Source organism: Pagrus pagrus, assembly GCF_965226575.1.
Source record: "Pagrus pagrus genome assembly, chromosome: 21".
Lineage (NCBI taxonomy): Eukaryota > Metazoa > Chordata > Actinopteri > Spariformes > Sparidae > Pagrus > Pagrus pagrus.
In genome coordinates, this window is record NC_140208.1 from 26,497,439 (window position 1) to 26,511,156 (window position 13,718).

Here is a 13,718-nt window from a genome sequence, read left to right on the forward strand (position 1 = left end):
ATCTCAGGAATGGTACCCATATCTTGTCAAACTTCTGAATAGAGCCACGTGTTGTGTATTTCAGCCTTTCCAGTTTAAGGTGAGACAAGACGTCCCTGTGTGTGGGATGGGGGTGCTGTCGATTTCCATTTAAGGAGGACAAGGCATTGGGCTAGGAGAGATGAGAAGGCCACTGCCTCTGTTTGGGAGTTAGGAAATGATATGCCCTCCCGAGTAGTCCCGAAAATGCCAATAAAGGGGTCAGGAGTGATTACCTTTCCACACATGTAAGAGAATGTCCTAAAGATGGAAGACCAGAAAGACCCCAGTACTGGGCAAGACCAAAACATATGGAAATGTGTGGTAAGGGCTTAATGGCATCTCACACGTCGGGTCAACATCTGGGTACAGTTTGGTGTAAACAGTGAAAGACTTTAAACTGCAGCAGGCTGTGGCGTATACAGATAGGATGAGTGTACGGATGTAATAGCAGAGCGCCAGGCCCTATCAGAGACCTCGCCCCCAAATTCCTACACCCACAAAGCTTTTAAATGGTCAAATAAAGGTTTTCCCATGTCTTGAATGATGTCATATAATCTAGATATTCATCCCTTTACATTTGGATCCATGTCCAGGCATTCTTCGATATGGTCCGATGGCAGGAGGGATGGGAAAGAGGGGAAATTTTGATGCGTGAAATCTCGAATTTGGAGGTATCTGAAAAAGTGGGACCAAGGGATATTGTGCGTTTTTACTAAATGCTCAAAGGGGGCAAAAGCACCATTATGAAATAGATTTCCTATAGATTTCAAACCCACCCGAGACCAGACACGAAAAGCTGAGTCTATGAGCGAAGGAGGAAACAAAGGATTGAATGTAATAGCCATGCAAGCTATAGCTTGTTTGCGTTTAAAGTGCAGTCTAAACTGTGACCATGTTCTCAGTGAGCATTTTACAATTGGGTTGTTTGTGTAATACCGTTTGCTTACAGAAAGAGGAGTGCACACTAAGGCAACTGGAGACATTGGTTGACACGAGAGCTCTTCCATTAAGGCCCACACAGGACCGTCCCCCTTTTTAAATGTTGATAACCAGTAAATCATTTTATGAATATTAGCTGCCCAATAATAATACAGAAAATTAGGTAAGGCCAGATCTCTGTCTCTCTTCTGCCGTTCCAGGTAGGCTTTGTGTATTCGAGGGATAGTTTTGTTCCATTTATAAGAAGAAATTATTTTATCCAAATCTTTAAAAAATGATTTTGGGATAAAGACTCTGTTTAGAAGAGATATAAAAATCTGGGCATGATGGTCATTTTAATAGAGTTGATCCCTCCTGCCAAAGACAGATCAAATTTGACCAGCGCGCCAGATCTTGCTTGGCTTTCTCTAGGGCTTTTGTGAAGTTAGATTTAAGTAGGTCCTTGTACCCACGGGTCACACAGACCCCCAGATATGTGAAAGAGTCACAAACAACCTTCAAAGGGTAGGGATCATAATTTAGACTGAGAGCTACCTGATTAATTGGAAAAAGTAAGCTGTTTGTGAAGTTAATTTTATATCCTGAGACATTGCTGAAGTTTGAGATCAAATCAAATCAAATCAAATTTTATTTGTATAGCCCAAATTCACAAATCACAGTTTGCCTCAGAGGGCTTTACAATCTGTACAGAGACGACACCCTCTGTCCTTCGACCCTCGATTCGAGTGAGGAAAAACATCTAGAGCACTGGGAATAGAGGTATGAGGCTCTGAAATCAAAAGTAATAGGTCATCCGCATAGAGAGACAGCTTATGCAGCTGCTCTCCTCTGCAGATCCCCATCACACCTGTATTGGCCCTCAGGGCGACAGCTAAGGGTTCCATTGCTATATCAAATAGGAGGGGACTTAAAGGACATCCCTACCGAGTTCCCCTGTGTAGGGGGAAGTATTGATGTACTAGGGAAAAAAAAGAAAATTGTTTCGTTTGAGGGTTTGTGAACCTCCAAGGGTCCGTCATCCCATACATCTGGACAAAATCATTAATGACAAGGGCAGATTTGGAAAGTGGACCAATTGGAGCCTTGGAATGGTCCAGAGTTGGGTTGAGGACACAGTTAAAATCTCCCCCTATTATGAGTTGATGAGTATTTAAATCTATAAGTTGAGAGAAAAAGTTATTAGGGCCCTAAATACAAGCTAAGACCACAGGCACATTGAAAAGTATTCCTTATGTTATCATAAAACTCCCATTCTTATCAGATATTACCTTAGATTCAACAAACTGAACAACCCTGTATATCAGAATTGCAGACCCTCTGCTCTTACCTTTACATAATGGAATGGAATGGAATGGAATATCTGTGTAAATCCTCCCCTTCTGAGCCTAGTATGGTCACTGTTACGCAGATGTGTTTCCTGAAGATAGACTATATCAGCCTTCAGTTTTCTCAGGTGTGAAAATATTTTGCTACATTTCACTGGATGGTTAATCCCTTTTACATTAAGACTTATGAACCTAGTTGTTCCCCTATTTAAGTTGTGTGTATGCGACATGGATCAGAATGGTGAGCTACATACAGCACTACCTGCCTCCAGCTCCAGGGGTGAGAAAAAAGAAAAATGTACACAGAAAAACACACATACAACCCCAATACAATTAAAACCCGTTGCCGGCCCCTCCCCAAACAAGAGGCTGCATCCACTTTCAGTCACTCCTTCACATGTCCTCATATCAACAAAATAGCTTACCTAATGCAGCTGAGTCCCACTAGACCCGTGCTAAAATTGACCTTCTGACGATCTCTTAACTTCCAAATAGTTAAATCATAAAACCTCTCACCCAGTCCCCCTGATATCAACAGCAGGGGCGACTAAAAAGAAAAGAAAAGAACAGCAGTGCCCAACCTGCAAGATCACACTGGTTATTTACGCACTTTCTATTTTCCTTATGTGTATTAACTAAAATCAGTGGTATAAAATCATACCTCAGCCTCAAATTTATCCTCGTCAACAACAGAGAAATATAACGGGTAAACACAAATTTGCTAGACTCCCTTAAAATTGCCACTGGTTATCTTAAAAACATTTATCAACGGGAAAGTGTTTGTTGCCTTTAACCCAGTAACATTATGGCAGTATGCAATGTAACTAAATAGAACAAAATAATCCAATATTCAAAAGGTAAGAAAGCATAAAGCGATCTAAGCCAGGTAGCGCCATAAACTCCGAGTGGTGCGTGAAAAAAAAAAAAGTGTTCAAGTTCATATGCATGAAGAAATAGTTGCATAGTAACATACCCATATCTTAGTGAAATAATGATGTCCTCGCCGCCGCACACAACAGTCCAATTCCTCTGGGGGCATCCCGAAAGTCAGGCGCCTTATTTAGTCCAGCTTCAAGTGTTTTTAGATAGCAGGTTGTTGGAGATGTAATCCTTAGCCTTGGATGGATCCAAGAAGCTGATTTGCTTCCCGGCTGGGGTGGTGATCCTCAATTCAGCTGGGTACCACAGGCCTTATTGTACTCCGTTACAGCCTTGCAACATTAATCTGACCTCCTGGAAAGCAGCCTGGTGTTGGGAGACTGCCTGGGTATAGTCTGGTAGAATACGGATCTTATCCCTGTCCGCGGTGGTGAGCTGCCTGATCTCTGCTGCCTTCCGTAGGATCGCCTCTTTTTCTTGGAAATAGTGGCATTTTATCACAAAAGCTCTGGGTGGTTGATCATCTCCTGCCCTCTGGCGTAGCGTCCAATGTGCCTGGTCCAGCAGCGGAGGATTATCCAGACCGAGTGCCTCTTTGAGCATCTCCGAGATGAAGTCGGCCAGGCATTTACCTTCCTCTCTGCACTCTCACGCCTGTCACCCGGAGATTGCATCTGCGAGATCTCGCTTCCAAATCTTGGTTTTTCTCCTTTAGTTGCTGCATTTCCTTCTTAATCTGGTCAACTTCACGTACCAGGGTAGTAATCGTGTCTGTATATATAATGCTACTGACAATACATTTGACGTTGACTTTGGCTCTGACTTGCTTGTAGCTGCCATGAGCCTTTGGCTACGGTTAGCATAAAGCTAATCAACTCACAACATTACTCGTCAATTGTGACCACAAACCGCCTGCTTTATTAGATTCACGGTCATTTCAACTCAAAGCCAATTACTACCTTACATTTAGATTATCAGTTAGGTAAAATTACATTGGAGGCTCACCTGTTCAGGAGAAGAACAGCAAGCTCAGAATCCAACTTCAGCCCGATGCTATCGCTAAGCTCTCTCCACCTCGGATATGCTTGTCTGTGTGCCTGTCTGTGTTGACACACGATTTATTCCGTCTATTGTCACTCTCCCTCTTAGACTCTCGTTTCTCTACATCGGTCATCCTTTTTTTGGCTTGCTTAGCCGTGTACGCTTTTGTTGGTAATGCCGGGATAGCGGCTGGTTCCTGCCTGGACGTCCGCCATTGCACCTTCACCACCGATGGAAGGTGAACATGCATCGACTTTGGTAGAGCAACCAATAGGAACGCCCAAAACAGCTTGCTCTGTAAAATGAACTGTGATTGGCTGAACACTACCATCACGGCACTGATTTTTTAAAGCCTGAATACAGAGCCAAGAGGAGACACAGAAGTCCAGTGTTCTGTCATAACACTATGAATTACAATATGCTGAAAGGTTATTATTGATTTTTGACCAAATGCGGCAGAAATAACTTACACACTCCATCTTTAAGGTGCATTATCTGCTTACGCAGTTCCGATGCTTGCTCGTTTGCTTTTTCGTCTATCTTAATTGCAGTTCTTGTTTAGATCTGTGATGGCTTGTAGGACAGTTTGTTGTCCCGAGTCATCTTTGGATAGAGCTGACGAGGCCGCCTTGGTGCAGCAGGTGTTAGCATTCGTCGCCATCTTGCTCTGTGGTTGCGGTCTGGGCATTGCGTGGAGAAATATGCTACAGCCCACTTAAATACGAGTTATGAAATAAACTGGGGGGGCTAGGTAACCTATACTTAAAATTCACTTAGTCAAAGTGAGGTTGGGAGAAACAGAAAACGTGTTAAAAATATGGGTCTAGTGGGGAGCTCAGAGACGTACGTCCTCACATGGCGCCGCTCAGACCGGAAGACGTAATTTTCTTTATTGTGTTATTTTTTCTCTAATTAATTAATTGAAATTAACATGTCATTTTTACAGCCCTACCGTTTATGCAATGTTACAGCTCCTGCATTCTTAACAGCAGAGTTGATCCGGACACATTATCCTATAAGTCCTTCACATTACAAAACCCCAATTATGTAGTTATTTAATTTCTAGACAGGGCTGCCACAGGCCCTTGGCTATGCTGCCATAGGCTTAGGCTTCTTGAAGGTGTGTCTTAAAATAATGACGCACTTGTCCCAGTCCCCACAGTACTATCGAAGAATCACCGCATACAAAGTGGCTCTGCTAATTCAGTAACAAACTGTCTTTCAACTTCTTCACAATAAAAGCTTCCCGTTATTTAGTTATATAAAAGCATTTATCATGAAGCAGCATTACTCGAAACGTGTTTTCAAATTAAACAGTAAACACGATTCCCAAAACAGCTGAAAGCAAACATGACCAAACAGCAAAACTCAGCAGATGCTTGAAAGTACAAACAGGATGAGAGAAGCTAAAGTGATTCAGTTAGAAGCTACAAAAATACCGAGAGCACACACAGACGTTTAAATACATCTTTCTCTCAGGTTTCCTGCACAGACATGGATTCAGTATCAATTTTAGGGAGAGACGGGTGCTTGTTAGGGGTTGGTCACAGGCGTGGATCTTGGTTGGGCCTGCTGCTGTGGTGCTGCTTGACTTCAATAATAATAATAATAATAATAATAATAATAATAATAATGATAATAATAATAATAATAATAATAATAAGAAGAAGAAGAAGAAGAAGAATGATAATATTTATTATTATTACGGATTATATTTATTCTATTTCTTGTTGTCAGCTGTTAGATTATTAATATCCATAATTATTATATTATAGCTGTTATTATTGTTGTGGCTTCTCCACATCATTATCTCCATCTAAAATGATCAGGCTGGTAAATAAATGTAAGCAAATAAATAAAACAAGTATTGCCCAAGTAGGTTTGTTTTCAAACATTTTGTAGGCTTCTTTGAAAGTGTGTCTTACAATTTACGTTTATCATTGAAAATAACATTCATAATTACACCATGCCTTACTAGACACTAAATAATAGGATTAGGCCTATCAATTTCATTGTTCATTCTATGCCCATTATCACCTGGAGTGCATTTTTATTTCTTTTTTTAACCAACCAAAAGTTTCTGTCCTTCCTTGCTCAGAGTTGCTCTGATAATTTTTCCGGTCACTTCTAAGATAGGACTCCTTGCTAGAAATTGTTAGGTTAAGTCATAACTTTAAATAAAAATCTCAAAAAATTCTCAGCCAAACAGTTTGAGATGTCTGTGTGCTAAAAACACATATTATTAATTGGATGTTCTACATGCTGCCTCTTACAATTGTACAATTGCATTTACAATTGTCTTACAACATCCTTGCTTAAATGTTGTGATTGATGAAAACCTTTGGTGAGCATCTGTGTGTTTGCACATGTCTTGGAGACTTGTTGTACCTTGTTGTACTCGATCCCAGTGAACTGCTGGATGAAGGCACACAGGGCTTCAGTTTCAGCCTCAGACTCTTTACCTGGTGTCAGTTTGGCCCTGTAGGTCTGGAAACCAAGGAATTAAGATTACAAAACTATAGTTAAATTTAAATCTCAATTTGTTCCCATACTACATCATCCTATGCACATGCTGTCTCCAGTTTACTGAAACATTAAATCATATTGTATGCACTTTGGTTTATAGAAAGCACACTCACGTTAGGCTGTCTCAAGCTACTTAATGATATTAAATGTGCAAAATACATAAATGAAGAGTTAAAATGTTTTTTCCCACGTTTCCTTTGTGAAATACACCTCTTAAAACTCTTGAAACCCTGCAGATGCTACTAAACTAGATCTTATCACTGATTCACAATTAATTATTTATGGCTACTGTGTAGTGTAGTGTGTGTGTGCGTGTGTGTGTGTGTGTGTGTGTGTGTGTGTAACAAGAAAATACACTTGTATTTGCTTTTTTCTCTAACCTGTGTGTATGCTGCCACATAGGAGTGTGATCCATCAAACAGAAAGAGATACTCCACTGGCCGATTCTGGGTTTGAAGCTGCAAGCACATTTCAAATGCAACACAGGCACCAAAGGAGTAGCCAGCTATTCGATAAGGCCCGTCTGGCTGAACCTCTGTGATACAGTTCACATAGTAGGCTGCAAGGGACTGGATGCTGTCCAGAGGGGCAGCTGGTGGAAAGGGGATACATTTAGATGAGCTTGGTTGGACCATGTATAATATACATACATACTTACATTAATACAAATATACACATATTTGAATAACACAATCAGTAATGAACAGAGAAATTAATTGAACCATCTGTGTAATATTTAGAACTTATCATAAGTTCTATTGTGATGGTATATGGTCTAGCTCCTTATTAACATATTTTTTAAATAACTGTTATTTTGTTTTTTTCTTGTATGAGCCTAAATGAGTGTGTTTGTGAACACAGAATACCTTTTGTGCACTGCAAGCCATAGCAAGGCACGCTAAGCTTGAAAGCAAGTGTCTTAAAGGCGGCAATGGAGCCCTCAATGGGATGGACCAGGAACAATGGCCTCTCCTGGCTATGAACCTTGTTCAGTGGCATCACTGTGGGTTCATTGGGGTTGACTAATAGCTGGGTCAGATCAGACTCCAACAAAGAGTGAATGCCATCCCTCTTAGTTGTAGCTTGGTGAGATTCTGGATATGAATTGGCAAAGACAAAAATCTCAAACAGCCACATCCTACATAGAACTGGATTAAAGACTAAAATCTCACAATACAGACATGATTTCATTTAAGTGTGTTTTTTTTCTGGCTGATTTAAGAGCAGCTCTTAATAATACCATTTGATCCACCTGGCTTGCTATTGGCCAGCTCTTGCAGCTTGTTGATGGTGAGCTGGCGGATCTCTCTCATAGCCATGACGATGTCGTAGTCACGCTCCAGAGTCTGGCGGACCTCCACACCCATCAAGGAGTCCAGGCCCAGGTCAGCCAATGAGGCATCAGCATTCAGACTGTTCACATCTCGTACACCTGAGAGTGAAGAACGCAGTAAAGATCAAATTTAGCTGAACGAACAAAATAGAAGCAGACAGGAAGAATTTATCTCTCTTTGTTATGACAAACAGTAATTTAAAAAAAAATGAATCAAGAATGTTTCCTGGAAATAACAATATAATTTGGTACTGGGAAAATAGAGACTGTTAAATTAATACTCTTCCCAGTAATTATTTCTGATCAATTTCAAGTGTAACCTAGAGATTTTTGGTCAGTAAACAGCAGGTTAACTGCAGTATAAAAATGTAACTTGTACAATTCAACATGCATAAAAAGTAGTAAATATTAATAATAATATAAAGATCAATTCAATAGTTATGAATTCATATTTACTTGTGTTTAAATTGGGCAGTCCTTTCAATAAAAATCCTATGAAAATAATCAACTTGACCAACTCGTGTCAATGTCTTTCTCATGCTCTTCCAGTGAACTTCCATTTTTTGAACTTCCACTTGCATTGGTTTCTATTCATTCCAGTACACTGTACAAATCTACTCAAAAATAATCATAGGAGTCCTCCTTGTGCAAAAGAACCCATTCTTGTTGTTTAACGATGCTTTGCAGACTTTTCAAATCAGCCCAAGACTGCAAAAGCAAAACAGGGGCCAGTCTAGTCGACAACAGATGACAGGCATGACTTCACCTTGTTTGAAGATCACATGCTTCAAAATATCTTTGTTGGTAAGACTGGTTTTGTACAGCTTTGCTCTTACCCAGAATGTGAGCTACAGCATCCACCAAGTTTCTCTGGCTTCCTGCCTCGCTCTTCACCACCGTCCTCTCTGCCAGTACAAAGCTTGACATCACTGGCTGCTGCTGGCAAAGGAAGAGGTCGAGCACCTCCAGGCAGGATGTGATGCGCTGTGGTAGGGTGCCACCAATCACTGTTTCATTGCTTCCCATATTCTCCAGGACCACACCTACATCACCAATGGCACCCCACTGAATTGCCAGTCCAGGTAGGCCATCGTAGCGACGCTTTTCACACACACGCTCCATGGCTGAGTTGGCATAACCGTAGTTACTTTGGCCGACGTTTCCACGGCCACAGCTGACTGAGGAGAAGGCCACAAAGTAGCTGAGGTCTGGGCACAATTTTCTTGTCACTCTAGAGAGGGAATGGAAGTGGGTGCATCAACATACAGAGAGAAAAAATAAAAGTCCTTATTTAGAGTTTCCTGATTTGAACAGAAGGATGGATGTGTGTGTGTCTTACTTGTCCAGGTTTATGGTTCCATCATATTTAGGTTTGTTAACATCAAGGAAGAGCTGAGGAGTCAGATTCTCCAGCATTCCATCTTTCAGCACCTGATATTGACATACCAAACAAGCTAATGACGTTTTGATCACATTGGAATCACTGCAAATTCAAATGAACAAGCAGTTTTTAGAGTGATAACACCAGAGGGGTCAGTTTTATATAGAGTATGGATAGGACCAGCAGTGCTACCATCGTAATTTGACACCATAGTTCTTTACTGTGATAATTGCTCTCAAGGGTGCATAAACAAAAAGCACCTGGACCTCTGGCATTGCAATTTCACTCGCACTCACACACATCTTCACTGAGAGACAGGCTTGTGTTCCTCGGCCAGTGGACCCCATGCCACTGGTGTCTCCCAATCCTTGTCTGTCCCATCAACAACTCTGTTTGACTGCATATGACCATTTGCACTGGTATTTAACTGAGGAGTAGAAGCATGTCCTTGTGAGTGTATTGGTAATACGTGGATCCGTGAAAAATAAAAAATATGAATTACATTACATGCAGCGATCCTCCAGCAGCAGCAATGGCAGAAATCTCTCCATTACAAGAGACTCGTGTTACACATGAAGCACAGCAACTAAACTTTAACATTAATAAACATTAACATTAATTAATTTAATTCTCCTGAAACGCAGACATGATCGATCAGAATCTACAGTAATGTTAATTAATGTTCTGCATTCTTCTACACATCTAAAAGGTCACACACACAGTTCAGGTTCATGCAGTAAATTTGCTTGGAGCAATGCAGCTGTCCTCCTGATGCCTAAATCCTGAGCTAAATCAGATCGGTTTGGAAAATATGTATTTTAGAGGCTAAAAGTGTAATTCTATTTTCTCTGGAGAGCTTCATCTGTCCTGTCAACTTTTTAACTACAACTTTTAGTTTTGCTGCATGTGCCACAATACTTGCTGCCATGACATTAATGTATGCATGACTGAAAGCAGCCTCTCTAATCGTTAAAGCAGAATGTATGTGCCTGTTTAATATGACTGACTTTAGACCAGGTTTTTGTTGGAAATAGCGCAGTCACTTTCTGCTGTTTCAAGAAAGCAAAGCTCTGTGAGACAGTACTTCGGGACTATGGTGCTTTCAGTATGTGTGCGAGTGCCGCTGTTTAAATTGCAATGCGGTAGGTCCAGGTGCTTTTTGTTTATGCACCACTGAGAGGAATTATCACAGAAAAGAACTATGGTGTATATACTAACATGTTCACAATAACATACTGATGTTTAGCAGTTATAATCACCACATACAACATCTTAGTTGATTCTGAATGTCTGTACAAAATTCTTTGGCAATCCATTATAATAAATGCAGAGATATTTCAGCCACCTGACTGACATACCCCTTTTCCACTGGTCAAAAATCCTACTTAAACATGCCAAGATCGGGCTTTTGTGTGCAATGGGAATGTGTACACCCGGAATTTACGCCAGGGTCAATTGACTCTGCAGTAGGCACAGGTTTTTTCACCTCAGCTTGGCTCTCCCACTAAATTCCGCCGCGTGAAGTGACGAGGCGTTATCAACATCCGGTGGTGGCGCGTAAATAAGGAAGGAATTTGGGATGCGGTATATTCAAGTACGTTTTTATTTCTGGACACAGTGTTGGAGATGGAGCCCCGTTCATTCCTATGAAAGCTGCTCAGTGGTGTTTTGAAGCCAAAAAAGCTCAACTTCTCAGCTATGAAAATACCTGGATCGCTGACCGAGCTGGCTAACTTCTAGCTAACTTGAATGCGGATAAAATAATTTCATTGTGTGGCTCTTCTAGACTTTTCAAATGTTATTGGATGTTTTTGGTGCATTCCTGACGTGAAACATACAACCTAACTCTTCAGATAAAAATGACAGACTTGCCTGTGGGAAGTTGTAATGGGATCAATATGTGATTTTAAGTGGGTGTCACCGCGTAAAAAAAAAAAAAAAAAGCGTAGACCCGCTAATTTTTGTGGAAACGCAGCAATAGATTGACATTGCCATACACAAAGCCATGGTGCTCATGAACATAGTGCTAATGACCTAACCTCGGACTAATTATTTGTGATATTTTATACAGAAAAAAGTTAATGGTGTGTATTTTAATCGTGTGTTGATTTGAAGAGGTCGGAGTGTTACTCCAGCTCAGGTACTGCCGAAAACAGACATTCTGTGTGAGCTAACAGTTTGAGTCATGCATTGAGAATGAAACCAACAAAGCCAACCAATCAGAGGCAGAGTAGGGCGGGTCTTATGAGAAGGAGTTTGTCATTTTCAGCAGTATGACTGCGCCCTCTGCTGTTCAAAAAGAACAATACAATGATAAGGAGAGAGAAAAATGTATACATATCAATTTATGTTGTTAGATCCATGAGCTTTACGAGCAAAATAATCACATGATAGGTTAGTAGTTATTGTCACAGTCCCACGACGGTATCGCAATTTTTTTTTTATCACGACATTCCGTACATCCCTTTTACATCACTTTTTCAAGTGCTGACACACTGCTGTTTAATCAATCGTTTTTTACTTTTAAGTTTATCTGAGCTGTCCTTATCCTTGTTTGAGGTTAACTGATCAATATCCTTCTGCAGCCTGAAACACAATATATTAATTACATTTAGTTACTACCTAACCTTGAGATTTTATAGTATCATCTAATTGTCTCACTATTCCAACAGCTGGGCTGGTCATGGATTGTTGAGTACTGAAGATACCAATAAATCTTTAACATAATGTTCAGAGCTAGTATTTTCTATGTTTGCAAAAAAAAGAGAATAAGAGTAAAAATTCTGATTTAAAATACAAGTGGTAGCCTAAAAATGAGACAGAGCAGAGGGAATTGATGATAAGGTGGCTTGGTGTGTTACCATGGCTAGGTGGAAGACACCGCCCACTGGGCCCAGTGTGCAAGCCTCAGCGATGAGTCGCTCTGCTCCCTCCAGTGTGCTGACATCATTGGTCGACAGTAGCACTTCCACATCTTGACTCTGCCATTCATGCACCCTCTTTGCCTGGTAACCTACAACAGTTGAAGAAAAACTGTGAAAAAAAACATTTACAGCAGCGCCAAGAACCAAATTACTGTCACATGGTATCCATTTGTATCAGTAAAGATTTCAAAGCAAACCTTAAGGTTTGCATCCATGTACATCACGGTTAGATTTTAAGTTAATAACTATTGTATCTTTGTGTAACTGCTCCTAACTACTACAGGAAGTAATTACCTGTTTCGTGACTTGCTTGATTTCATTGATGAAAAACAGCCAAGTAGTCCAGCTTAAAACTCCAGTTTATAACTGTGTTTAACTGCAAAAGGGCACTTTATATCACACTGTAAAAAGGCTGTACCTCTCCCTTTTCACTAGACCCTGTTTCCAAATAATTACAGTGATTTTGTGTGTTAAATTTTTCATGACAGTCCAATGTTTCAGTTAATCTATTTATTGCTTAGAGAGGTAATACAATTGACAGAACATAAGCTTGTTTGAAGATGGATCAGACAACTTCCCCCACTAAGGTTTCTAAGTGGTATTATCATTGACTTGGCTTGACAACACTTTTCATTTTTAAAAGGTTAAAAGGGTTAAAGGTCCATTTAATAGTCAACACTAGGGGTGGACAATGAAATTTGGGTTCAAATGTCTTTATGCTACATAAGGAAAAAAAACTAACTATTTTATACAGTGGAGTGTAGAGGATGAATTGAGGAATCTCACAGCCTGAGGAAAGAAGCAGCTCTATAGTCTGGTAATATGGCAGCAGATACTTCGGTATCTTTTGCCAGTCAGAAGCACAACGTGCAAATGAGTAAGTAAAACATTTTTTAAAAATAAACAACAAAATGAAAAATAATAAATATGCATGTTAAAGGATAACTACCGTTTTTTACAACCTGGACCTTATTTCTAGCAAAATATATGATCATTTACTCACCCAGATAACTTTGGTGTCATTTGAAGTCGTTCGGACGAAATTAGATCCAGTGTAGCGCCGCTATATCCATATAATGCGAGTGACGGGGCACTGAAACACAGCCTCTATATAACGCATTATCTGCCACGAAACTAGTTCATTTCACCAATATTTTGTTACGATACGCTAGTGCTATTCCCCTCTGAGTCCGGGCTCGTCTGTTATCAACATCCGGGGTCAAACTAGCAGTAGCAGCTACAGGTAAACAAGCCAGCTGTCGCGGGTGCGCGCGCAGCTCAGAGATGACATCTTCCAGGTCAGAGGTAGTAGGTCAACCTACAGACCCCGGATGTTGATAACAGACGAG

At 40.5% G+C, this 13,718-nt stretch overlaps 1 protein-coding gene across 2 annotated transcripts in view; it reads right to left on the reverse strand.

The window, feature by feature from the left end:
• Positions 1-13,718, reverse strand: part of fasn (fatty acid synthase) — a 127,146-nt gene that overhangs the window by 10,346 nt on the left and 103,082 nt on the right. The window contains exons 34-40 of one of the 2 annotated variants that reach the window (XM_084341495.1): positions 12,307-12,458; positions 9,404-9,495; positions 8,901-9,295; positions 7,984-8,163; positions 7,598-7,825; positions 7,112-7,323; positions 6,594-6,692 (exon numbers count right to left, since the gene is read on the reverse strand). In XM_084341495.1, the coding sequence (XP_084197621.1) occupies positions 6,594-6,692; positions 7,112-7,323; positions 7,598-7,825; positions 7,984-8,163; positions 8,901-9,295; positions 9,404-9,495; positions 12,307-12,458 (1,358 nt within the window). Of the gene's footprint in view, positions 1-6,593; positions 6,693-7,111; positions 7,324-7,597; positions 7,826-7,971; positions 8,164-8,900; positions 9,296-9,403; positions 9,496-12,306; positions 12,459-13,718 lie in introns of both variants that reach the window. The other variant, XM_084341494.1, reaches the window with a different exon arrangement.